The 25,784-nt window shown below is 41.8% G+C and overlaps 1 protein-coding gene across 2 annotated transcripts in view; it reads right to left on the reverse strand.

The window, feature by feature from the left end:
• Nucleotides 1-6,618: 6,618 nt before the first annotated feature.
• Nucleotides 6,619-25,784, reverse strand: part of LOC127645073 (potassium voltage-gated channel subfamily H member 6-like) — a 66,754-nt gene continuing 47,588 nt past the window's right edge. The window contains exons 6-15 of one of the 2 annotated variants that reach the window (XM_052128594.1): nt 22,475-22,897; nt 21,518-21,914; nt 18,585-18,784; nt 18,181-18,433; nt 16,962-17,155; nt 9,873-9,999; nt 9,210-9,452; nt 8,785-8,980; nt 8,487-8,679; nt 6,619-8,022 (exon numbers count right to left, since the gene is read on the reverse strand). In XM_052128594.1, coding sequence (XP_051984554.1) covers nt 7,615-8,022; nt 8,487-8,679; nt 8,785-8,980; nt 9,210-9,452; nt 9,873-9,999; nt 16,962-17,155; nt 18,181-18,433; nt 18,585-18,784; nt 21,518-21,914; nt 22,475-22,897 — 2,634 coding nt within the window. In that variant the 3' untranslated portion in view covers nt 6,619-7,614. Of the gene's footprint in view, nt 8,023-8,486; nt 8,680-8,784; nt 8,981-9,209; nt 9,456-9,872; nt 10,000-16,961; nt 17,156-18,180; nt 18,434-18,584; nt 18,785-21,517; nt 21,915-22,474; nt 22,898-25,784 lie in introns of both variants that reach the window. The other variant, XM_052128593.1, reaches the window with a different exon arrangement.

A 25,784-nucleotide genomic window follows, 5' to 3' on the forward strand; every position in this document is an offset into this window, starting at 1 on the left:
AAATTAATACAAACATGTTTCTTTGTTTTTTTGCATTATTCGAGGTCTGAAAATGGTGCATCTTTTTTGTTATTTTGACCAATTGTCATTTTCTGCAAATAAATGCTATAAATTACAATATTTTTATTTGGAATTTGGGAGAAATGTTGTCAGTACTTCATATAATAAAACAAAAATGTTCATTTTACTCAAATACATACCCGATAACTGATAATTTAGCAGCGGTCTTTCAATTTTTCCAGAGCTGTGTGAAATATATATACACACACACACACACACACACACGTAGTGTTTCCATGTTTTATGGGGACTTTCCATAAACATAATGGTTTTTATACTGTACAAACTTTATATTCTATCCCCTAAACCTAAACCTACCCCTAAACCTAACCCTCACAGAAAACTTTCTGCATTTTTACATTTTCCAAAAACATAATTTAGTATGATTTATAAACGTCCCCACAAGGTCAAAAATTTCTGGTTTTACTATCCTTATGGGGACATTTGGTCCCCACAAAGTGATAAATACACACTCACACACACACACAGTTGTGCTCAAAAGTTTGCAAACCCTGGCAGAAATTGTGAAATATTGGCACTGATTTTGAAAATATGACTGATCATGCAAAATGTATTTATTTAAGGATAGTGATCATATGAAGCCATTTATTATCACATAGTAGTTTTGCTCCTTTTTAAAATCATAATGATAACAGAAATCCCCCAAATGGCCCTTATCAACTGCTGGCATACCTTGAATGTCTGACCTTGTTACAGAAACACAAGGTGACACACACAGGTTTAAATGGCAATTAAAGGTTAATTTCACACACCTGTGGCTTTTTAAATTGCAATTAGTGTCTGTGTATTAATATTGAATGAGTTTGTTTGCTCTCACGTGGATGCAATGAGCAGTCTAGATACTGAGCCATGGGGAGCAGAAAAGAACTGTCAAAAGACCAGCGTAACAAGATGATGGAACTTAATAAAGATGGAAAATTATATAAAAAGATATACATGGGAGTGGTGGTGGCGTAGTGGGCTAATGCACACAACTGTTAATCAGAAGGTTGTTGGTTCGATCGCCACAGCCACCACCATTGTGTCCTTGAGCAAGGCACTTAACTCCAGGTTGCTCCGGGGGGATTGTCCCAGTAATAAGTGCACTGTAAGACACTTTGCATAAATGTAAATGTAAAATATACAAAGCCATGAAATTGCCAGTCAGTACTCTTCAATCACTTATTAAGAAGTGGAAAATTCAGGGATCACTTGATACCAGGCCAAGGTCAGGTAGACCAAGAAAGATTTCAGCCACAAGTGCCAGAAGAATTGTTAGGGATACAAAGAAAAACCCACAGGTAACCTCAGGAAAAATAAAGGCTGCTCTGGATAAAGACCGTGTGGTTGTTTCAAGGAGCACAATATGATGATACTTGAACAAAAATGAGCTTCATGGTCGAGTTGACAGAAAGAAGCCTTTATTGCACCAATGCCACAAAAAAGCCTGGTTACAAATGCTTGACAACACCTTGACACAGCTTCTGGCACACTGTAATTTGGAATGATGAGACCAAAACAGAGCTTTATGGTCACAACCATAAGCATGTGATTGGAGAGGGGTCAACAAGGCCTATAGTGAAAAGAATACCATCCCCACTGTGAAGCATGGTGGTGGCTCACTGATGTTTTGGGGGTTTGTGAGCTCTAAAGTCACGGGGAATCTTGTGAAAATTGATGGCAATATGAATGCAGCATGTTATCAGTAAATACTGGGAGACAATTTGCATTCTTCTGCATGAAAGCTGCGCATGGGACGCTCTTGGACTTTCCAGCATGACAATGACCCTAAGCACAAAGCCAAGTTGACCCTCCAGTGGTTACAGCAGAAAAAGGTGAAGGTTCTGGAGTGGCCATCGCAGTCTCCTGACCTTAAAGCAGACTTTTGAACAGTGGTCATTTAATTTTTTTTGTTGCCATGTTTTGTTTTATGATTGTGCCATTCTGTTATAACCTGCAGTTGAAAAGGAATCCCATAAGAAATAAAAGAAAAGTGTTTTGCCTGCTCACTCGTGTTTTCTTTAAAAATGGTACATGTATTACCAATTCACCAAGGGCATGCAAACCTTTGAGCACAACTGTGTGTGTGTGTGATGAGGAGGAGGGTGGGGCCGGGCCGTGAGGACACACGCCTGGCCCTGAATTGGGCTAATCAACTGGCAGGGGGATAAAGATGAGCCGTTTGTTTAAATTCAGTTCTTTCATTAAAGTTATGTTGACTGTTCTGCTGGTTCCCACCTCATCCTTGCCCATCTTTGACAGTTGCATAGGTGCCGAAATCCAGGAAGGAGGAAGGATGTGCTGTCACAGAGTCCTCACCACTGCCACCACCAGTGGAGCTGCTGCGTCCATCTGCCTGGGGACGGAGGGGTCGCTGCCAGCCACCGAGAGTCAGAGGAACCACTGTCATCCGCAATAAACGCCGCAAACACCATTAACACCGCCGGGGAGGAGGTGTTCCATCCACCAGGGGTCGGAGGAATCACTGCCATCTGCCAGGGAAGGAGCGAGCTTTCGTCCACCAGAGGTGTAAGGAGTGGCTGAGGACCAGGCGACAGCTTGTCTGGGGACAGGTGAGCCAGTTTCCTCAGGTTCCCAGGAGGCGGGGTGGACCATTGGCTGGTGGAATGGCTGGAAGGGCAGCGTCTCCCCACCAGAGATCGGGGGAGTAGGCCAGTCGTGATGGCGCCCTGGCCTAAATAGTGCGAGAGAGGGGTGTGACGATGAGGAGGGCGTGGCCGGGCCATGAGTGTGCAAGGCCAGCGCTGAGTCAACTAACCAGCGTGAGAGAGAGAGATAAAGGGGAGCCGGAGATGCCAGTTCGGGAGAGAGACACAAGCACCTGCAGTGCATGCATGTCTGTGTGTTTATGTTGATTTGAGTTCATTTATAATATTAAAACTTACATTGACTTCTCAGCCGTTCCCACCTCCTCCTTGTCTACCTTTTACCTGTTACACTGGTGCCAAAACCCGGGAAGGAGGAGAGATGCACTTTGAGTCCTCGCCGCTGCTGTCCACCAGGGGACAGAGGAGTCACTGCCATTGAAACTTCTGAAGGCAAAACATTGTTCGACAGGAGAGGAGCAGCTGTCGTCCACCAGAGGCCAGAAGAGTGGCTGAGGACCAGGCAACTGTGTGCCCGGGGACGTGCCTAGTGTGTTTTTCTCTCCCTCTCTCTCTCTCTCTCTCTCTCTCTATCTGTTGCTCTGCCTCGCTCTTTCCCTCTTCCTTCTCCCTCCCTTTGTCTCTCCCATGGCTCTAGAAAGTCAGGGAAGACCGGCAGGGATGGCTGGAAGAGAAACACCCCCCCCTCCAAGAAGGGAGGCTAATCAGCCAGAAGTGGGATAAAGTCGAGCCCGAGGCACAAGTTCAAGAGAGAGCGCCACGTGCGTCCACTGTTTGTGTGTGTTACTGTTCAGCCGGTTCCTGCCTCCTCCTTGCCCACCTTACCCCATTACAACATATACATATATATAGATATATAGATTATAATTAAAAAAATCCCCTTATTGTAAACCCTAAATGTATTAAATTAAGCACTTTGTTTGAGGTTGATGGACTGAATTCCTCTATTGAGTTGTTGTTCCTGTTCTGAAATATGATTAAGGCACATAATGCTAGTTTAAATTGTTAATATCAAACTCTAACAATACTCTTAGTGTAGTAGTCCCTTTGTTTGTGAGTGGGTGTATCTATTTCTGCTGTTTTCTCCACTAAACCTGTTTCCTTTTAGGAGCTACACTGAAATAAACAGGAATGTGCTTTCCTTATATAGGCCTACTGGTCTTATAGAAACTGTGCTTTACCACTGACAGGCATATAGGCTTGTTCTCTGGCAAATTCTGCACGCCATCATTAAATGAAAGGCTTTATTTTGTTTTGTTTTGTTTATGTGGGGGTGGGGGGGGTGGGGTCATGATCATACACACCCGGTCCCTTATCAGGCTAATCAAGCCTCCAAGAGGGATAAAGGCCGACTGCGGAGGATTGTGCGGGAGAGAGAGATAGTTTATAGTTCCGTCATGTGTGTTTGTGTCTTCTGTTTTAAGTTTTATATTCAATTATTATTTATATTGTCAAGCCAGTTCTCACCTCCTCCTTTCCATTGACTGCTTTACAGTTTATTTTTGCTGATTTATTATTAGAAAAAACTATTTGTTGTATTATTGCAGGCCTATTGATATTTAATCTAGCTCATCTGTTTCTATATTTGTAACTTTAAGTGTGTAGGTGGGCCTTTTCCTGTTCTCCAAAGCGGGAAGGGCTTGTCTTCATTTCACTTCAAGTATATCCTGTTATATTTTTCTCATAACTTTGCAGAAGAGACTCAGGGATAGTTCACTTAATTAATTTTTTTTAGTAGTGCAACTAAAACTAAGAAACAAATGTTAATAATGACATTAGCTTTTGACAGGGTTCAATGGCCCTTTATTTTGGAAACTTGTGAAGCATATGGTTTTAATCAATGGATTATTAAATTAGTAAAATATACAATCAACCAAATGCAAGAGTTAGGGCCAATGGGGGGTTCTAGCATTGCCTAATTTGGAGAATTATTATTATGCAGCCCAGGTTAAGCCAATTTTGAACTGAATGCAAGCGGATAATACATCAAAGTGGATACGTATGGAAACAGGGTCACTTGAGGCAATTAGTACATTAATATTCTGAGGGAGAAAGAAGAAAATGAATACTAGTTATTATTGCATAGGTGAAATTTAAATGTTGGAGAAGAATTTGCAAAGTTATGAATATTAGGGATCATGAGAAATAGTAATAGATCCAGATTTGAAACCAAATGCCTTTGATGATGTGGGCTAGCAAAAAGCTTATAAGATGTTAGCAAATTTATGGAGACAATGAGATGGAGACATTTGAGAACATAGGGAAAAAATATGTATTGTCTATGAAACTATTTTACAAATATCTTCAAATAAGAAGTTATTTAAAAGATAAAATTAAAGTACAAAATGTAGACGATATTCACCCTCTATTGCGTTTTATGATTAAAGTTATGTAACTCACTTTATGTAGTTATGTAGTTTTATGATTTAAATTAACAAAGCAAATAATTTGATAGGATGAATAAATAAAATATTTAAAGAAATCAAGGATAAGGGTTTACATAATATAAAAATAAAATGAGTTGCAATAACAGAAGGAGATTGGAAACAATGTTAAAAATTATTTTTTTTAAAAACACGCAATCTCTATTTTGGCAAGAATGTGCTTGGAAAGTTATTATGAGATATTTCATAACACCAGAAATATTCTCTATGTATAATCATTCATCTTTAGGTTGCTGGAGAAGTTGTGGTGAACTTTAAGCTCATTATACACACATTTTTTATACTTGTAAAAAAATAAAACAATTTTGGATAGAAGTAATTGAGGTAATAGAAGACATTTTTAAGAAACAAATATAATAATGATACAGTTTATAGTCTTGGGAATAAGACCTATGCTACTTAATAAAAATGAGTTATATGTATTTACAGCTTTACAGAATTACAGCTTTAAAAGCAATAACAACATTTTGGAGATGGCAAGAATCCCCAGTTTTAAATGATTGGTTAGCTCTAGTTTCCAAAGTACATTCTATGGAGATGATAACATGAAATTAAGAGCAAAAGTATACTTTCTGAAAAGATATGGGCACCTCTGAAAATAAAAGAATATAATATTGGGGCCGGGTGGTGATTTTACACACACGATCCCTTATCAGGCTAATCAAGCATCCGAAAGGGATAAAGGCCGACTGCGGAAGATGGTGCGGGAGAGAGAGAGATCGTTTATGGACATGTCCGTCATGTGTGTGTTTGTGTCTTTTGTTTAAGTTTCTCATTAAACTATTATTTATATTGGCATGCCGGTTCTCGCCTCCTCCTTGCCCTTCTTTATCCCTTTACAAATATAAAACAAAGGAATATACATTAGATTAATATTTTTTTTTAATCTCTCCTCTTTATTTATTTATCTATTTATTTCATTATTTACTAATTTATTATTATTATTATTAGTAGTAGTAGTAGTATTTTTGATGTTTAAATAATATTATTGGAATTTGTAAGGTACTATGTGTGGTTATAAGAGCGAATATTTTTTGATAAGTAAAAACATCTAATTATATATGTATGCACTTAAAAAAAATTATGTGTTGGTGGTGGGTTTTATCACAAAAGAAAAAGAAAAAAAATGAAATGAAAAGAAATGAAAGTAGAAGAAAAAGTTAACAATTATTGGTAAAAGAAAATCTTCAAAATGTCTCGTGTTCCAGGGGTTCAATTTACACCTCTAGCTTTATGGTCTAAATCCACAGATATAAATACCAGTGTCTTGAAAAGGGGTTTCAATATTTTTTTTGGCTGCAGTATGCAGAGCTGGTGACATTTGAAAAAATAAAATAAATACATATTTTTGACAACAGAGAATCATAAGGAAAAAAATGAGAGAAGATTCTGATCTATTTTTGTGAAAGTCAGATCACAAAACTAAATAAACTCCAATAAATATTTGAATTAGCTTAAGAATTTATTCATGGTGAATATGATCCAAGTTCATAGGAGATAAAATCTACACAAAAATCTATTTATAGTAAGCTAACAATAAATATTCCTACACAAATTTGCAATACATTACTACACTTTATAATACAATTTAGCATTCCAAGCTTTTCTCTTTCTACGTACCAGATTCCCTATTTATTTCTAGTATGGCTTCCTACAGTATGTGTTTGGTATGGACCAGTGACAGCTGATTACATATGTATATTATATATGTATTTTCTACCCTAACTGCAGTGGTGATGTAGATTTTAAACATGAATTATTATCCAAATGGATTTTCTGAAATTTAAACTTTCAAAATCACATTATACACACATTTGACACTTTAGTCAAACTGATGATTACATATATACTGTATATTTTAAGAGTGATAATCTATTCTGTTGGGAATCTCTCTGCAGTTGATGGCCTGAAAGATACAGTACTAACACATGCTTTCAGTAATATAGTATATATTATTCATCAGGTATCAGTCATCACTTGATTCACTCACTCTGAGGTATTTTAGCTACAAGAGTTGAGCCTGGGGTTCTGCCACCTGAGATAAAGGTTCCGTATCACAAACTCAATGACTAACAAATCACACTCTGATTGACCTTTCCAGTGTATTGCTATGTCTGAGACTTTTCTTTTCTCAATTATTATTATAATTCCAAACAAACAAAACTGCATTTTAAGAAAACTGATATGCTAATACAAATCATTACAGTTACACTTCAAAATAATATGTTCATGTAAGAGCAAATGAACACTTTCATAAAATGTTTTCAGTAAGAGGCAGGTAAGAACAATGAGTTTCGCTAGACCAGCTAACACAAATTGACCAGCCTACAGGAACATTAATGATGCCTCTTCCTGTGACTCTCTGAGGTAAATAATATGAACCTGAATTAGGAGTTCTTCAAAACGTCCTGCAATCATTCTGATCTATGGCGATCCCTCAGTTTGTATACATTGTTTTCCACTGAGATGCTAAAACAAAAGTTTCACTGTTGACAGCCAGGATCAGAGCCATGTCTTTTTTGGATTGAGGACTCATCCTCTACCTGATGTTGCACTGGCAATGATAGGCGTCTTTGACACTCAGGGGACCTGAGCCTCCGTCCAGCTAAAGTTTTAATAGGCTTTGCATCTATAAAATGATCATTTGCTTGATCAGCCATGACTGCTGGATGGCAATCGGTGTGTGCTGTAAGAACATCAGAGTGGTTTGCAGCTCTGTGGCCTATACTATTTGTCCATCTCCTTGTATAAGCCCCAGAAGGATTCTGGTTAAAAGCCTGACTCTCAGAGAAGGGCTGTAAGGAACATTTCAAGAGCTGAAGCTCCATCACCCCTGACAGACTTTCGTTGGACTTTTGGGAACTGTCAGAAAAGTCCTGGGAATCAAGTATCTGGGGAAAAACAAAGAGGTTTGATTAAAGTTTGGGATACAGAGTGCCTGTAACTTGAGATTCAACACAAATTGACCCCTTTTCAATGGACAGTGTGCCGGAGCAAGTGCCCAATATGGAACCGATTCAACAATGACACATACATACAGTTGACGGACTTGGCATTCTTATGTGTGCTGTGTTGCAAAATATTACATTATTTTATTTACAAGTATCAACATGTGTGAATTGATTATAATGATTATTTTTTTTTTTTACTTCTGACAATTGCATCAAAAGCAGATTGTAATTGTATAATACAGATAGAATTTTTTTTTAAACAAACTTTGATGTTGGCTTTACAAAGTCTTATCTGACAGTTTGATGGTTATGCAGCCATTACAGTAAGACAAAAAGCCAGTCAGTTAGCTAGCTAGATAGACAGGCCATCAGCCAGACAGATAGATAGACATTGTGTGTAATACCTCAAAAAAAATGGCTGGCGTTTCTGTCTCTAAAGGGTTGACAGGCTGTACCAATTTCTTTCCTGGTTTGGGTACATTTGGAGACGTTTCTAGAGGGGACGTCACAGAGCTGTAGGCCGGTGGAACCAGCACCAACTGCCTCTGAAGCAACTGCATTATGGCCCCGATGTCCGCTGACATGCGCTTCTCTAGTCTTTGAAAAACAAGACAACAAACACAGCTCAAACATATATAGGATTATATATGTATAAGGATTACAGGCCCAGAGACCAAGAAAAAGGACACATTTGTATCTCACCGATGGAGCTGCCGCTGCAAAAGTTCCAGTCGGTTCTCTACTTCATTGCAATGCCGATGGGTGACATTGTGCAGGACAGTATTGGATTGAACTGAAGATGAGGGGAAGGACATGCTGTGGCTGGGTACTTCCTGGTACTGATGACCATGATTCTCCCCCCAAAAACTGAAGATTTTAGAGACCCCTGAAAGAGCTCCTAATTTAAGATAAGGCTGAAGTTATCTCAAAATTATTCATGCACTGCACGTACAGTATATGATAACTAATGCAAATGTACTGTATAATTCAACTGAACATAAATGTTAGTCTCTTGTGAATTTTTGCAGCTAGCTGAGCTAATACATAATGCATGAGATACCTAAATTAGAAACTACAAAGTCAACAGGAAAGAGATTTAGTGACAATTAATAATATAAGAATTCTACCTGAGAATGCATTGAACGAGTTACTGGTTTTGTGGTCATTGCTGAAGCTAGTGATATGGCTCTGAGAGCAGTCCACTAATGCACTGGGCCGTCTGTTCTCTTCATCATCATCACTGCTGCACTGGGAGGAAAACATTTCTGAGACCTGATTCTGAGCTTGTCTTTCCTCATGCTGTTTGCTGATTGAATTCTGTGATTGGAGATTCATTCTTTTGGGTTTGTCTTCTGGCCTCTCTTTGTTATCTGCTGATAAAAAGAAGACTGCAGTAGTACTTAGTAAAGACTGCAGGTCTTAGTCTCCCTACTGTTTTTAGCTGATATAAGATGGTCTAGCTGGTCTCATGGCCTGGCCAGCTGACCAGTGGCAAAACTCTTCTAAAACCAGCAAACAGTCCAGCTTGGGAGACCAGCAAACCATCTTTTTGTTTTGTTTGCGGCTTAGTTGTTTTCTTTTGTTTTGTTTTGTTTTGTTTTGTTGCAGGGTTATTCAAACATAAATTCCACATTCAAACTGTAAAAAACAAAAATCCACATCAATACCACCGTGAATCAAGACAAAAAAAAGTCAGCAGATCACAACAGTTTACTTACTCCATTCCTAATAGTTTTCTTCATGAAATACTAGTAAATAAATACCAAATATCATACAACTTTTACTCTTACCTTGTGGCATGGAATTCCTCTCATTCTTTGAATAGAAGAACATCTTTGTTCTGTGTGGGTGACATTCAATACAGCCATGCTCAGAATCGTCAGGATCACTACTCATTGACCCAGACTTAGAGTTGGTCTGTTGAGGAGATTAATTCATAATGAGATATAAAAGAGCTCTGTATTATAATGTATATTTTTTATTAAAGGGATGGTTCACCTAAAAAAAAATTTCACTAATTATTTACTCACCCTCATGAAATCCCAGGAATTTATGACATTCTTTCTTCACCAGAACACATTTGAAGAAAAATATCTTAGCTCAGTAGGTCTTTAAAATAGAAGTGAATTTAGATTCTTCTGAAGCTCCAAAAATCACAGACAGTCAGCATTATTGTCATCAATATGAATCCAGTGGTTAAATTAATGTCTTGTAAAGTGACACGATCACTTTTGGTGCAAAAATATTTGAGTACTTTTTAAACTAAGTATAGTATAATCCAACGCTTCACTAGAGGGTGCAGTCCATGCAGTCTTACCATGGATACAGACATACTCTCACGTTCTTCACTCAGTAGAGACATCCAGGATGAGCACACAAACACACCATTATGATTAAAGAAACAGATCAATGCATATCTAATAGGGATGTTAATGAGTGATCTAAAATCAATTAATGTCGTTAATAATTAAGCTTATCGATCGTCGATTAATTCATTTCATGATAACTGTGTTCTGAAATCAAGCCAGCAGACAATAAGGCTATCTATACAGTCACCTGCCGCTAGAGGGCGCTTGCAGGCTTCATGTCATTAACTGGTTCACAGAAGAAGCGAAGATGCCAGATAAAGTGGGCTAAATGTAAACAGTGATGGAGCGCTTCTCTTTAAATTAACATTCGTGTTTTCTGCACACACTGTCATAGTGTGTTAAAGTACATAACAAGCACTGTTAATCTTGTTTCATCCCAACCTACAATTATGTCAGCAATCACCGGGAAAGCACAAAGGTACATTCAGCTGAGATCTCACAATCATCACCTTAGAAACCGTCTAGGTTATGTATGTAACCTCCGTTTCCTGATGGAGGGAATGAGAAGTTGTGTCGAAGAAGCGACACTAGGGGTCTCTCTTGAGTGTTGAATATGCCTCTGATCTATGAAAAAAGGCCAATGAGAAGTTGGCAGACAGTATTTGTTGTGTCGAAGAAGCGACACTAGGGGTCCAATTTAAATCACGCCATGCGCTGAGCCGTGTACATGTACTGCTGACACAGGAGTGGGCAGGTCTTTGACGTGCACAGGCAACCAGCTGTGTCAGACCGCACGTACCCTTCCCCAATGCCCCAAAATAGCCGTCAGAGTCCTTCTGGTTACCCTAAACAGGGGGAACAAGGCGACACTTGCCAACCTGGGAACGGGCCGAGCCTGGCTGGGCAACTTTTCTCTCTATGTTTCTCCCTATAGAGCAATAAACGGTGGGGCCCTTACATGCATGGAGGGAAGGGGGTCTTACCCAATTTTCTTATCCTTTCAGGGGGAAAAGACCCTGCGGAGACCACACCTGCCCTGAAGGGGAGGCAAGAGTGGTGAATACATCACATGGGTTTTTTAAACGGCATGTGGAAATGGGCAGTGGTAGATCCAGCCTCACTAGGAGGGGGGAGTTGCTACAACACGGCGACCAGAGGGCAGCTTGAGACAGCCTAAGGGAGACACGGGTCCACTCGCAAGGGGACCGTACCGTGGAAAATACACACAGGGGGAGTCCATGTAGGAGTCCTACCCTGTGGAGCACGGGTACTGCGCTGAACTGCGGACCCACAAGGGCTAGGGAGGAATCATCCAGGGATCCAAGGAATGGGATCTCCTGAGAGAAAGAGCGCACGATTTTACCTCAGCTAGGGAAAAGGTCCTAGGCGCAAGCGATCCACCCGGTCAGTCCGTCAGCGTGTTACCGAGTTCTATCGGCTCGGACCTGAGAAAACACGGGACGAGACGGACTCAACCCGGAGATTGTAGAATCTTGCAACGGTATTAGGTGTTGCCCAACCTGCTGCTCTATATATGTCTGCTAGGGAGGTACCCCTGGCCAGTGCCCAAGAGGACACAGCACTCCTTGTTGAGTGGGCTCGGACCCGCAAAGGGGGGGGTCACAGCCTGGGTGTGATAGGCCAATGAAATGGCATCCACGACACAGTGGGAAAGCCTCTGTTTGGAGACAGCGTTCCCTTTCTGCTGTCCACCAAAGCAAACAAAGAGCTGCTCAGAACGTCTAAAGCTCTGCGTGCAGTCCAAGTAGGTAGTAGGGTCCCCGACCCTCTTGATGGAGGCGAGCGCGATCAGCAGGGCAATCTTAAGAGAGAGGTCCACCTAGAGGTCCCAGGAGGGGAACAGGCTTGGCCGGGAGGGATTTAACTTCCGGGCGCCTCTTAGGAACCTGATGATTAAGTCGTGCTTACCCAAAAACTTGCCGTCTACTGCGTCGTGGTGGGCCACGATAGCAGCGATATACACCTTTAGGGTGGAAGCGAACAGCCTCCCCTCCAGCCTCTCTTGCAGGAATAAGAGCACTGACCCAACTGCACACCTCTGCAGGTCTTCGGCCCTGGAAGAACACCAATTTGTGAACAAGCACCACTTCAGGGTGTAAAGATGCCTGGTAGAAGGGGCTCTGGCTTGGTTGATCGTGTCTACGACGGTAGGTGGTAGACCAGCTAGATTTCCGCGTCGCGTCCAGGGGCCAGACGTGGAGGTTCCAAGAGCCTGCCCTGCTCCTGAGAAAGAAGGTATTTCCTCAGGGAAATTCGCCAGGGAGGGGCTGTCCTGAGGAGTACAAGGTCCGAGAACCAGGCCCGGTGGGCCAATAGGGAGCCAATAGTGTGACTTGTTCCTCATCCTCCCTGACCTTAAATAGCACCTGTGCAAGAAGGCTCACTGGGGGAAATGCGTACTTGCACAGCCCCATATGCCAGCTGTGTGCCAGTGCGTCTGCCCCGAGGGAAGCCTCTGTTTGGGCATACCACGGCAGGCTGTGGGAGGTCTCTCAGGAGGCAAACAGGTCTACCTGGGCCTTGCCGAACCAACCCCAAATCAGCTGGACCCACTGGGGGGTGAAGCCTCAACTCTCCGCTGGGCAAGCGTTGTCGTGACAGCATGTCCGCTATCACATTGAGGTTGCCGGGGATGTGAGCGGCATGCAGCGACTTGAGCTGGCTCCAAAGGAGGAGACGACGGGTGAGTTGCGACATGTGGCGGGAGCGTACGCCGCCTTGCCGATTTATGTACGCTACCACGGTGGTGCTGTCTGACCTGACTAGGACATGTTTGTCCCGAACTAACGGGAGGAACTTCCGCAGGGCAAAGAATATAGTCAGCAACTCTAGGCAATTGATATGCCAGCGCAGTGGGTCCCCTCTCCAACGGCCCGCAGCTGCGTGCCCATTGCACACGGCGCCCCAACCCAGTCTGGAGGCATCGGTCGTGACCAGGACGCATCGGGACACCTGCTGCAAGGGTAATTCTGCCCATAGAAAGCAGAGGTCTGTCCAGGGTTTGAATGTCTGGCGGCAGGCGAGGGTGATCTTCACACGGTGCGTGCCGCAGCGCCATGCTGTTTTGTTTTGAATTCTATGGGACTCGAGTCTGAAGCCATTGCTGAAGCTGTCTCATATGCATCAACCCCAGCAGCGCGACCCCAGGAGCCTCTGGAAGAGTTTTAAAAGGACCATTGTGACTGGCCTGAAACTGGCGAGGCATTTCAGCACTGACTGCGCACGCTCGTTGGTGAGGTGTGCTGACATTGAGACTGAGTCTAACTCCATACCGAAAAAAGAGATGGTCTGAACCGGGGCGAGCTTGTTCTTTTCCCAGTTGACCTGAAGCCCCAGGCAGCTGAGGTGCCTGAGCACCTGGTCTCTGTGAGCGCATAGTAACTCTCATGAGTGGGCCAGAATAAGCCAGTCGTCGAGGTAATTGAGTATGCAAATGCCGGCTTCCCGGAGCGGGGCAAGAGCTGCCTCTGCGACATTCATGAAGACGCGAGGGGACAGAGACATGCCGAAGGGGAGGACTTTGTACAGATACGCCTGGCCGTCGAACGCGAACCGTAGAAAGGGTCGGTGTCGAGGCAGAATTGAGACGTGAAAGTACGCGTCCTTCAGGTCTACTGCTGCAAACCAATCTAGATGCTGGATGCAGGTTAAGATGCGTTTGAGCAGAGCCCGGTTGAAAACTCGCAAGTTATCGGTTGTAAGCCGCCGCCTTTCTTGGGAACAATGAAGGGCTGTAGAAACCCTTCTTCATTTCGGTTAGAGGGACAGGCTCCATCGTGTCTTTGAGTAAAAGAGTAGCGATTTCCACGCACAGGTATTTGGCATGTTCACCGTGTACTGCGGTAAAGCGGACCCCCGCGAAGGGGGGCGGGGGCCTGGCAAACTGAATTGCGTAACCGAGACGGATGGTCCGGGCCAGCCAGCGAGACGGGTTGGGAAGTCAAAGCCACGCATCCAGACTCCATGCTAGGGGCACCAAAGGGACGAGTGTTTTTACGTACCCAGCGGGGCTTCAGCGGGGCGGAGCAGGTAGTACGTCATCGGGAGGCAAGGGTGCGTCCCGAGGCTCTGGTGCTGAGAAAAAACTCAAAGCACTTACCTTGCTCCGCACACCCAGCAGGGGGCGGGTTAGTGACTGAGGTGGAGGTCCTGTAGCGGCGTCCTCTGGACTCGTCAACCGGCCGGCCGGGGAACAGTCGTGGGGCGGAGGGTCCACGTCCAGTGTGCCGGGACTGTTGAACTGTGGCGGCAGAGTGCCGTGAGAACCAGGTGACCCAGAGACAAAGGAAATAGCTCTGTTATTGAGAATTTGGGTACCGCAGCCCCGTGTAGGGAGGGGCTGCAAATGAAATTAATTCAACAAAAGATTCTCCTCCCGGCCCTCCACCTTACCAGCTCCAGAGCTAACATCTCGGGCTCTGGGTCGAACGTGTCAGGAGCACCTGGGAGCCTTCCGAGTCCTCGACGAGCAGACGGGGCATGGCCCATGGCGGCAGGCTTGTGGCAGGGCAGGATATGAGAGATGGTCTCCGTCTGCTTCATCGCAGAGAACTACTGGGCGAAGTCCTCGACGGTGTCGCCAAAGAGGCCGAACTGGGAGACAGGGGCGTTGAGAAAGCGAGTCTTGTCGGTCTCACGCATCTCGGCCAAGTTCAGCCACAGATGACGTTCCTGGACCACGAGCGTGGCCATCGCCTGCCCGAGTGCCTGCGCTGTGACCTTCGTGGCTCTGAGGGCGAGGTCAGTCGCTGAGCGCAGTTCCTGCAGCACATCGGGATCAGGGCTACCCCCATGCAGATTTCTGAGTGCCTTGGCCTGGTGGACTTGCAGGAGGGCCATGGCATGCAGGGCGGAAGCGGCATGTCCAGCGACGCTGTAGGCTTTCGTGGTCAGCGAGGATGTTGTCTTACAGACCTTGGAGGGGACCTGCGAACCCACCAGGTGGTAGGGCTTCTGGGACATAGGTTGAGCGCAACAGCCCTATCCACCTGGGGAATCACCGTGTACACGTGGGCCGCTCCGCCGTCGAGGGTAGCGAGAGCGGATGAGCGAGTGGTTTTGTGACAGGTGGAGAGGGGTGCTCTCCACGATGACGTCAGCTCATCATGCACCTCCGGGAAAAACGGGACCGGGGGGGCGAGGCTGTGAGCAGCGCCCGGCCCCCTGGAACCAGTCATCCAACCGTGATGGCTGTGGGGAGGATGGAGGGTTCCAATCCAGCCCGGGAAAGCATGTTGGTCAGCGGCCCGGGAAAGCATGTTGGTCATCTGTGCAACGGCCTCAGCCTGGGCGTGCTGGCCCGAAGGCGGCAGCCCAGGGGAGTCATCAGCGGGGAGTCATCAGCTCCAGAGGATAGGCAGGCTGGCTGTGAGGCGAGCCGCTGTTACCTGGAGCACGGACGGAATTCAACGAGCGTGCTGGGGGCGGGTGGTCTGAGGGGGCGTACCCGGCAGAGCTGCACCCGCTGCCATCCCCAGATCGCCTCCAGCGCCAGCTGCATCGTCCTCAATCCCGTGGGAAGAAGGAGCAGTGCGGGGGGCGGCTGGAGTGGCATGCTTTCTGTTGAAAGCGAGCCACGACCGCAATGTTGCCATGGTCATGCCCTCGCAGTGAGAGTATGAACCATCCACAAACACAGCCTCGTTGTGATCGTTGCCCAGACACACGTCCTGAAAAGAGGTATGCAAATACTGTCTGCCAACTTCTCACTGGCCTTTTTTATAGCTCAGAGGCATATTCGGCACTCAAGAGAGACCCCTAGTGTCGCTTCTTTGACACAACGTCGAAGTGAGCGACAGACGGGAAGATGTTAAGTACTATGTTTATGTAGCATGTTATGCTTTGACTAAATTTAAATAAAATACAAAAATAAGTCCAAAGGTCCGAAATGTCCCACGATCCACAACGTGAAGTTTTGATCTCAAAAATGCATAAGTAATATATCTTGTATACAAGTTATTTTTCAGTAGACTAATTCTTTAACAGTAAATAAAAATGTCACAAAATCATACTAAACATAATATGTTAATATGCCTAAATGTATTAAAATACACTGAACTAAGAATATTTTAAGAGGAAAATACAAATACTTGCATTCCTTAAGTGTATTAATATAAATTATATTTAAACAATATGCTACATGCACATATTATTTGGAGTCCTCATATATGTTTTGCGATATTAACGTTAATGATTAATCTATTAATTGATCGTTAATTTCGACAATGATCGATTATGAAAATGTCTGAAAATTGAGATTACTAATACCTAAACGATTGTGTCGCTTTAGAAGACAGTATAACAGCTGGAGTCCTATCAATGACATTTATGTTGACCATCTTTGAGTTTTGGAGCTTCTAATGAGAAATCTCCATTCACTTGATTTTAAGGACCTTCTGAGCTAAGATATTTTTCTATTTTTCTTCAAATTCTGGTGAAGAAAGCAAGTCATAAACACCTGGGATATCATATGGGTGAGTAGATAATAATAAAATAATTTAAATTTTTGGGTGAACTATCCCTTTAAGTTACAGAGAGATGCTATCTTACATCTCTCAAGTTGAAGGTGATCTCCAGGTTGCCCCAGAAGTAGTCGGAGAACTCTGGATACATGTCCAGGACCTCCAGCATATCCTCTCTGTGGATTTTGTGCAGGTCACAGTAAGTCAGCGCTCTCACGTCAGAACTTGACTTTCCAGGACGTGCATATAAGTTAATGGGCTCTCCGAATATATCATTCTTCCCTGTAGGATCAACCAAGGGAATCAGACACATTTTTTATTAATTATTGACCATATGATTTAAAAGGCAGAAAGTCGATGCTTTTGGAGTTCTGTTATCTTTTACTCACCCTCAACCTGTATGAATTTCTAAATAAGATGTTAGCAGTAATTTATTTTTAGTCACCATTCACTTTCATTGCATCTTTTTTCCCCCCATATAATGAAAGTGAATTGGACTGAGGATGCCATTCTTCTTAATATCTCCTTTTGTGTTCCACCGAAGAAAGAATGTCAAATGAGTTTGGAACAACATGACTGAATGTTCACATGCATGACTTTCATCTGCTGAACACAAACAAAGATTTTTAGAAGAATATCTCAGCTCTGTAGATCCATACAATGCAAGTTAATGGGTGCCAAAATTTTGAAGCTCAAAAATCCACGTAAGGGCAACATAAAAGTACTCCAGATGAATCTTCTGAAACAATATGATAGGTGTGGGTGAGAAACAGATCAATATTTAAATCCTTTTTCCTTCACTTTCAATTTCTTCTGCTTGTTTTCGGTGATTCACATTCTTTATGTATATCACCCCTACTGGGCAGAAAGGCGAAATAATCTGTCTCTCACCCACACCTATCATATTGCTTCAGAAGATTCATCTGGAGTACTTTTATGTTGCCCTTACGTGGATTTTTGAGCTTCAAAATTTTGGTCACCATTCACTTGCATTGTGTGGACCTACAGAGCTGAAATATAAAAAAAAAAGGGGGAGGGGGGTGTTCCTATCAATTGTTCAACAGCAGATGGCGCCATGAACTCTGTGTGTCATAATGCAAGATGTTATAGAAAATAGCCAAATGGTCACTAGATGGAGCCACAATAACAGTTTTCTCATTTGAGGTCACAAACATGAACTTTGAGAACAAGAAATGTTGCATTTGAAAAATAATGAATATACAAAGAAAGAATGTTATCTCTTTCATCTGTCCTTATTCTACATTTTATTTCCAGTAAATGTGTGACCAACAACTCTCTTCCTTTACCTAAAATGGCCACAACCACGTCTCCCTTTAAAATCTCAATGGAGCCACGAGAAATGAAGTAAAGTGCTGAAATCACATCGCCAGCATGGACCAAAGTGTCTCCCGGTGGGGCATGTGTGGTCTTGAACTTCATAGCCAAAGCTCGTAAACAGCCTTTAGTGGAACCCTTGAAAGCTTTACAGTTCTGTAGCAAGGAACGGTTCAGATGCAAACAGATGTCTGCCTGCAGGCATTCTGGGAACCCCTTCAGCACCTGCAGTGAGAATAAGCAACCACATGATAATGTAATAAATTATACCACATAATATAATGTGTGTATGCAAGAATAAACAGTGTGAAGAGTGGAAAAAATAGAGTGCACCCAGGTGTGCACTTTAGGAATGTTCTGTGGCTTTGTGACTCACAGCATTCATATCAATGCCATTAGTGTAGGACCAAGCATGCTGAAAATACTCCTCCAGTTTTTGCCTGAGTGGGTTAGGGATCTGGTGGAAACGGATGAACTCTCGAACCCGCAACATTTGAGTGTGGTATCGTGCGGTGCCAGAGTACAGCCTTTGGATGATGGCTGACACATTTCCAAAGATACTAGCATACATCAGAGCTATGAAGAAGTTTGAGAAGAGAAAAACAAAATGTTCTTTTAGAGCAAAGTGTTGTATCCCACACAGATCGATTAGAGAAAAATCTATCTGCTTAATCTTCAAACTTTTTAATATTTAATATTTAATAATATTTAGTTTTCTGACTATGGCCACATCCACACATATCTGTTTTTAAGTTTGCTAACGTCATCTTTTTTCAGAGTATGTGGACATTATCGATGGAGGTAAATGCAGTTCCAGTGTGGATGAGAGGTGTAAACGTATCAAAATCAATGCGTTTGCAAACGAGAACTTATTAGTGTGAATGAGTGTCATGACAATGTCATGTCTACTGAGCATATTAAGTGGACAATCAGTTTAGTGTTATCCGTGCTTACTGATATTCCAAAAACTCTCCAGCCATACACTCTGAAGTCAAATCCAAACCTTTGAAAAATGGGTATATTTGCTTATTGGAAATTGAATAGCTCTTCTCTACCAAGCTGAAAAGGCCAGTAGGCCTATACAATTCCATAAATAAAGTTAAGCTCAGTCAACAGCATTTGTAGCTTAATATTAATTACCACAAAAATTATTTTGAATCTTTAAAAAATAAAAGAAAAAATAAATAAATGTAAAAGTGAAGCACTCACTTATATAGGGCCAATATTTGGAGGGTTTAAAGGCAGAAATATACTATTAAATGTATAAAAGCACACATTAATTCTTCTGTTAAAAATAATGGATTATTTGAGCTATGAAGTTGTTTAAATGGTTGTTTTTACATTCGTTTTAGGGTTACTACATTGTCATGGCAACGTAGTTGTAAAATTGGATATAACTTTACACAGAAAATGTTAGTAAGTGATTTTATTACACTAAAATCACATTAAAATGCTAATTGTTTACGTCTTGTGGCTATAATTTTGAAAAGGTGAGAATTTTAACGTTTACGGATTGGCCCAATTCTCTTCCATTGTAAGTGCCTCACTGTAACACAGGTTTTTTACTTTTTTTTAAAGAAAAGGGCAAATTGAAATAAATTTTTGTGGTAATCAACATTATACCACAAATACTGTCGATTGAGCTTAAGTTTTAATGAAACTGGAACATTCCTTTAACTTTTGAAGCTCGTAGACCAACTTGGTCTTTCTGTTGAAGTTACTAAGAAGCCTGATAGGGGGTATTAAAGTTCATTATACTGCATATAGTTACATACATTCTCAGAGCATGTATGGCAGAGGTACTCAGTTAAAGTTTCAAGAGGTCCGGTCTCTACATTTCCTTCCCAGATTAATAATACGTAGCTTACATAGTGTCATATGGCTATGAAATGTATATATTAAATAGTTTATATAACTTGCCACATTGGCAGCAATAGTACTTGACGAAAGACGAAAAAAATCCTAAACAGACAAAATATTCTCTTCAAAACTGGGCAGGGATGAGGACATTGGGGCCCATAGACACCTAAAATATTGTGATCTAAATATTTAATCAAGAATTCATCAGTCGAGGGAACTTGGATGTGAATATTAAAAGATAAGATCAACAGTTCGGTTTGAAGCTGTCACGATTCCCCGTTGTCTGCTCAGTGTTTTTCCCCTGTCCCCTGTCCCGAACTACACTTCCCATAATCCCCTGCCCTCATCACTGCCAGTGTCATTGTTCTCACCTGAGTTTAATTTAATCATCACCCTTGTGTATTTAAACCCTGTTGTTTGTTCATTCGCTGTCGGTCGTTGACTGTTATGTTTGTCCTTGACTGTGTTCCTGCCGTGCCCTTCGTCTATGTCTCTCATGTTTATATTTTGTTATCCCCTTGTGGATGTTTTGTTTGTTCCCTGTGTTGTTTAGTTATTTTTAGTTATCTTATTCACCTTTTGCTCCTTCACTAGATAAAATAATACTGTTGGTTCAGGGGTATCACCTGAGAGAAAATGTAAAAAAATTTAAAAGACTGAATGGACCATTTTTCTATTTTCCTTAAAGTGGAAATCTACTAACAAACAAACAAACAATTTACATAACAACAGTGAAGCATTAAATAGCCGTTTGCTTAATTTTAAGTATAAATATGCTTTCCTTGCCATCATGCCATGATGACATCTCTGATTAATTTTTACAAAATGAAAACATGAAAGGCTTGTAACATGTTGATTAATAAAGCTAAATTTAGACAGAAAAAATTTGATAGTCTAAAGGCGGCACATTAACTTAACTCCTGACACAAACCTGGCTTAGCTGAATCAAATACCAGACAGATGAAGATAGTTTCACTTTGCTTAATTTTTGTTTTATGCAGTGTGTTTTAAGCGAAAGATTCCAGTACCTATAATGGTGTCTCCACTACTGTTGTTAAAATAACTGCAGCTGCAACTCGTACGTAGTGTAAATCAGGCTTTATGCGACACCTCATGTCTATAGCCGGGAGATAAATATTTATCTCTAGCGCTGAATGCTTTTTATTTCCACTCCACACGCCTATACACATATGCTTACACTGTAAAAATGTAATAATCAACCATGGAAAAACCTCATATCAGTATACCACTATTCTGACATTTGGGGGGACATTTCCTCCTCAATGTCTATGGTGGTTACGGCCCTACTTACACAATCACTTAGCCAGTGTCAGATAACTAGCACAAAGATTCAGAGCTCGGTCTGGATTTAATTGTACTTCGGTCCGGATCAGGACCAGAGTCTGCCTATTATTATTTAAAGCTATTGACATTTGAGTAAACACTAACATCCAATAAGCATGACACAGATGGAGAAGATCTTCTCGGAGTTGGTGTTTGGGGAGATGTTTCCAAAGCCCACACTGGTGAGGCTACTGAAGGTGAAGTAGAGGGCAGTGACATATTTGTCTTTAATAGAAGGTCCTGATCCAGGTATTGACACATTATATGGTTTCCCTAGCTGATCTCCCAAAGAATCCAGCCAACCAATTCGAGTTGGGCCACTCCTCTCCACGTTCCCAATCGCATACCAGATGCATGCCAGCCAATGGGCGATTAACGCAAAGGTGCACATGAGCAGAAAGAGCACTGCAGCTCCATACTCAGAGTACCGATCTAGTTTGCGTGCCACGCGCACCAATCGCAGCAGTCGAGCAGTCTTCAGTAGCCCAATCAGAGTCGTTGTCTGTCAATATATGAAAAAAATTAGATATAACTGCAGAAGTAGGTGATAATTCTGCCCTGCAAAGCCAATACGCAGTAACAACTCGTTGACAAAATTGAGTTATGACCAAGATCAGGTCTCTTAGATTGTGATCGGTAATGTGACATATGAGTTTGGCTCAGCCATGCTCAGATTCAAAGAAAAGTGTTTTATAATCCACATTTGGCTCGATAATCAAAAAACTTTCAAACCATTTTCCTCAGTTACACTGTTGCGTTTTGGCTTTGTAGGGCAGAAAGGTTTGATACAGCTAACAACAGTACATTAAAAAAGAGGTAACCTGCCATTTTTACCTCAAGTATCTATTTCAACTAGATCTAACAAATAAAAGTTACTTTCGTTGGTGTAACCAAAATTGTCAGGTTGATGTTGTCAGATTAAATAAAATGTTTGACTTGAATAAACCAGTTAATTTAGATTTTACCGCATGAAGCACATTTTTGGATTTTGGACAAAAGAAATTTACGGTGTACAATACTAACAGCATCCTCAAATTTTACATTACCCATTAGCTCACTTACCTCTTCTCCAGAGCGGTAAATGAGCAAGTCAAAGGGAATGGCGGCCACCATGTCAATGAGGAACCAGCCTTTAAAATAGTGGACAGCTATGCGGCCAGGCTGACTGACCACTTCATCGTTGCTGTTTACATAGGTTGTACGAAAGTTTATCACAATGTCCACTACGAACATGATATCCACAATGAGGTCCACCACGATAAGTGGACTGCAGGAGTAGCCACAGTCCTGCATGGCAGCCTCCTCCTCATCGCTGAGCAAGAACGCTGCTGAATAAGGTGTGAAGATTGCAGTATAGATGACCAGCAACAAGATGACCCAGTCCCAAACTGCTTTGAAGGGGCTGTAGTGTAAAATGGTCCATTTGTGGATGCGGGGAGCCTGGAGTTTATATTCAGGAAGGACATCTGCACCCAGAGACAGTACCTAAGGAGGAAATATAGTCTGCATTATAATGCTGGTATTGAAGATCAGACATTCATATCAGTACACTTGCATAACCAGTTGCAAAACAGCATATATGCAGTTTGAGTGAAAAAATGCACATGAATTTCAGAATATATTAGTATTTGGTGTGTCAACCTTTTACTTTATTTGCTGCAACATTGCTAGTCACAAATTTGATTATTTGATTGGTGTGACTATAAAAAGTGCAGAATCTTATATATTTCTTATTAAATTTGTCATAACGTTTCTTAGTTTTACATTTTTAAAATACTAAAATATTTTGTTTAATTCCAAGGTTAAATAAAAAAATGTAATCCCAGATTTTAGCAACTGCTTAGACAACTTCATAATGGCAGTGTGGCAGGGCGGGGCCGGGTCATGATCCTACACACCCCGTCCGGTATTAGGCTAATTAAGCCTATGTGAGGGATAAAGGTCGACTGCAGAGGATCGTGCGGGAGAGAGAGATAGTTTACGGACATGTCCGTCATGTGTGTTTGTGTCTTCTGTTTTAAGTTTCTCATGAAAATATTATTTATATTGAAAAGCCAGTACTCACCTCCTCCTTTCCATTGATCCCTTTACAGGCAGTAAATAATTTTTTTAAAGATGCACTAATTTTTGGTTGTTTAAAACGTTTTACACACAAAGACATAAAGAGCACTTATTAGAAATATGTTGAAAATAATGTACATGTATATATAAATAAAACAACAAACACAATATACTTAATACAAAAAACAGAGCCAGAGTGATCAGTATATGACACGATAAAAGGTAACATCAAACGGCAAACATGGGCACAAGGCCGTGTTCAGCCGGTAGAGAGCTCAGGTGTTGTGGCTGCCCTGTGCCTAGAGCACAACAAAGAGTGAAAATTAATTTAGATTAAATCCAAGAATGTCAATAATAGGGATGCATGCAGAATAAGACAGAGAAAAACACAGACTAAAAGTAATACAACAGAAGATGAACAAACATCTTTGGGAAAAGCCAGTATCCACAACAGCAGGTGTCACTATAGAGTCCAAAACACCAAGTAGGCCTACTATTGGGACCGATGGGATGAGTAAGAGCCAGCTAAAATCTGCGATTGGAGAAAAGTGCCTCAGGTTGTTCCTGACAGGGTAATCAGCCTTTCATGCTCCATATAGTTAGGATTAGTGTTAGGGTGGGAATAGGGCTTCTGCTGCCTGCCAGGAACAAGCAGAGGCACCTTTGTACAATGGGCACTAAAATACTACTGAGTGCACCTTTAACACATGCTTTAATTCATGAAAAATAAAGTCTGCTCCATAGAATGAAAAAATTAATTGTTGCATTAAACCTTTAAGTGCAATTCACACAGACCATTTAAATTAATCATTAATCAGCACATGTTCTATTCATACTCCCTGTTTATTGGTAGAAAGCTTAATAAAGCTTGCTTTAAGAGAACCAGAAATCTTATCATATGTTACTGACAGTGGAAGACAGGAACTGAGTGGGCCGGAACTCAGTTGGGTGTGGGTGAAGTATTGAAGCCATGTTTAGTCTCAGAGATATCCTCCACTGAGTGCACAAGGCTGCAGGGAGAATATTAATGCTTTATACTTGTAAACACCCTCGCAGGCAGGAGGAGCAAACTTTAACTCATTGTTTTTTCAGGCCTCTAAAGAGACCAGTTTGAAGTCATTTGCTCAAAGCTCCAGTGATTGTGTTTAAATTACTCATGATCTACTACCTCACTGTAATGAACATGTGTTTGAACAAATATCCATATAATCACACACTCGCCGATGTACAAAAAGCCTACTTATTGAAACTCTTTCTCCTTCAGATTATGTAAAGGAGCGAATTTGTTTACGAATAAGTGATATTGATTATTGAATATAAACCTAGGTTGAAATTATATAGGCTGATTTAAGTAAGCTATAATCTATCAAAGGCCAAAGATGCAGCATCATAATTCATTTATGTTAATCTAATATTACGCATCAATTAGGATGAAGAAATATAGTACATCCGTAGCAGACACAGCAGATCTTCCAAATATAATTAAATTAGGGAAACTAAAGTCACTATTTAAGGGTATTTCACAATCAAAAGACCTCATCACACTGACTGTAATTTCATCCTTGCAAATAATGTCTGCACTAAATAACAGCTCATAAAATCAAAATCTCAGTTAGCTTCCATTTGAATTATGTTTAATTCATGCCTCTATTTTTGTAACTAGGTTTTATAGAGTTAGATAGAGTTGTAGCTTGTGGACACAAAAAGCCACAAGTGAAACTCTAAATTACAACAGTTCTGGACAAAATCGATCAAACAAACAGAGATGCTTACTAATTTTTTTGTGATATCATGGAAATAAATCTAATGTAGGGTTTACAAACATAAAATTACCATAAACTAAGAAAAAAGCAACCCCAAACTCACTGGTCCCACTTACCTTTTTGCCCTCTTGGGTAAGAATGGGACTCATCTTGTCCCAAAAGCGAAGGCTCTGGGAGCTTGGTTTGCAGGGCATGTGTGTGTCAAATGAAAGCTGAGTCTCAACTGAAGAAGAATAGGACTGAAAAAGCTTGATCAATGGCTTCAGCACCTAGGTTAGAATCATGATCCATAAATACTACTTAGACCACTACTGCCCCCAGCACAAGAAGCAGACTGCAGCAAAACCCCAGACTCCTCGAACCATGCCTGTACAACGGTGCACACAGGAGCTGCTGTCCTCAGAGGCTTTCTCAGGAACCAGGACATGTCCACCCCCAGACTCTTGTGTCTCTCTTGTCCTTTCCTTTTCTGCTCACTTCTGCTCTTCTTGATCTGTCCATTTACTACTATAAGAGCACCATCTATTCTCATCATAGATGCTGAATGA

The sequence above is a fragment of the Xyrauchen texanus genome, chromosome 6 (genome assembly GCF_025860055.1).
Source record: "Xyrauchen texanus isolate HMW12.3.18 chromosome 6, RBS_HiC_50CHRs, whole genome shotgun sequence".
In the NCBI taxonomy this organism is placed as follows: domain Eukaryota; kingdom Metazoa; phylum Chordata; class Actinopteri; order Cypriniformes; family Catostomidae; genus Xyrauchen; species Xyrauchen texanus.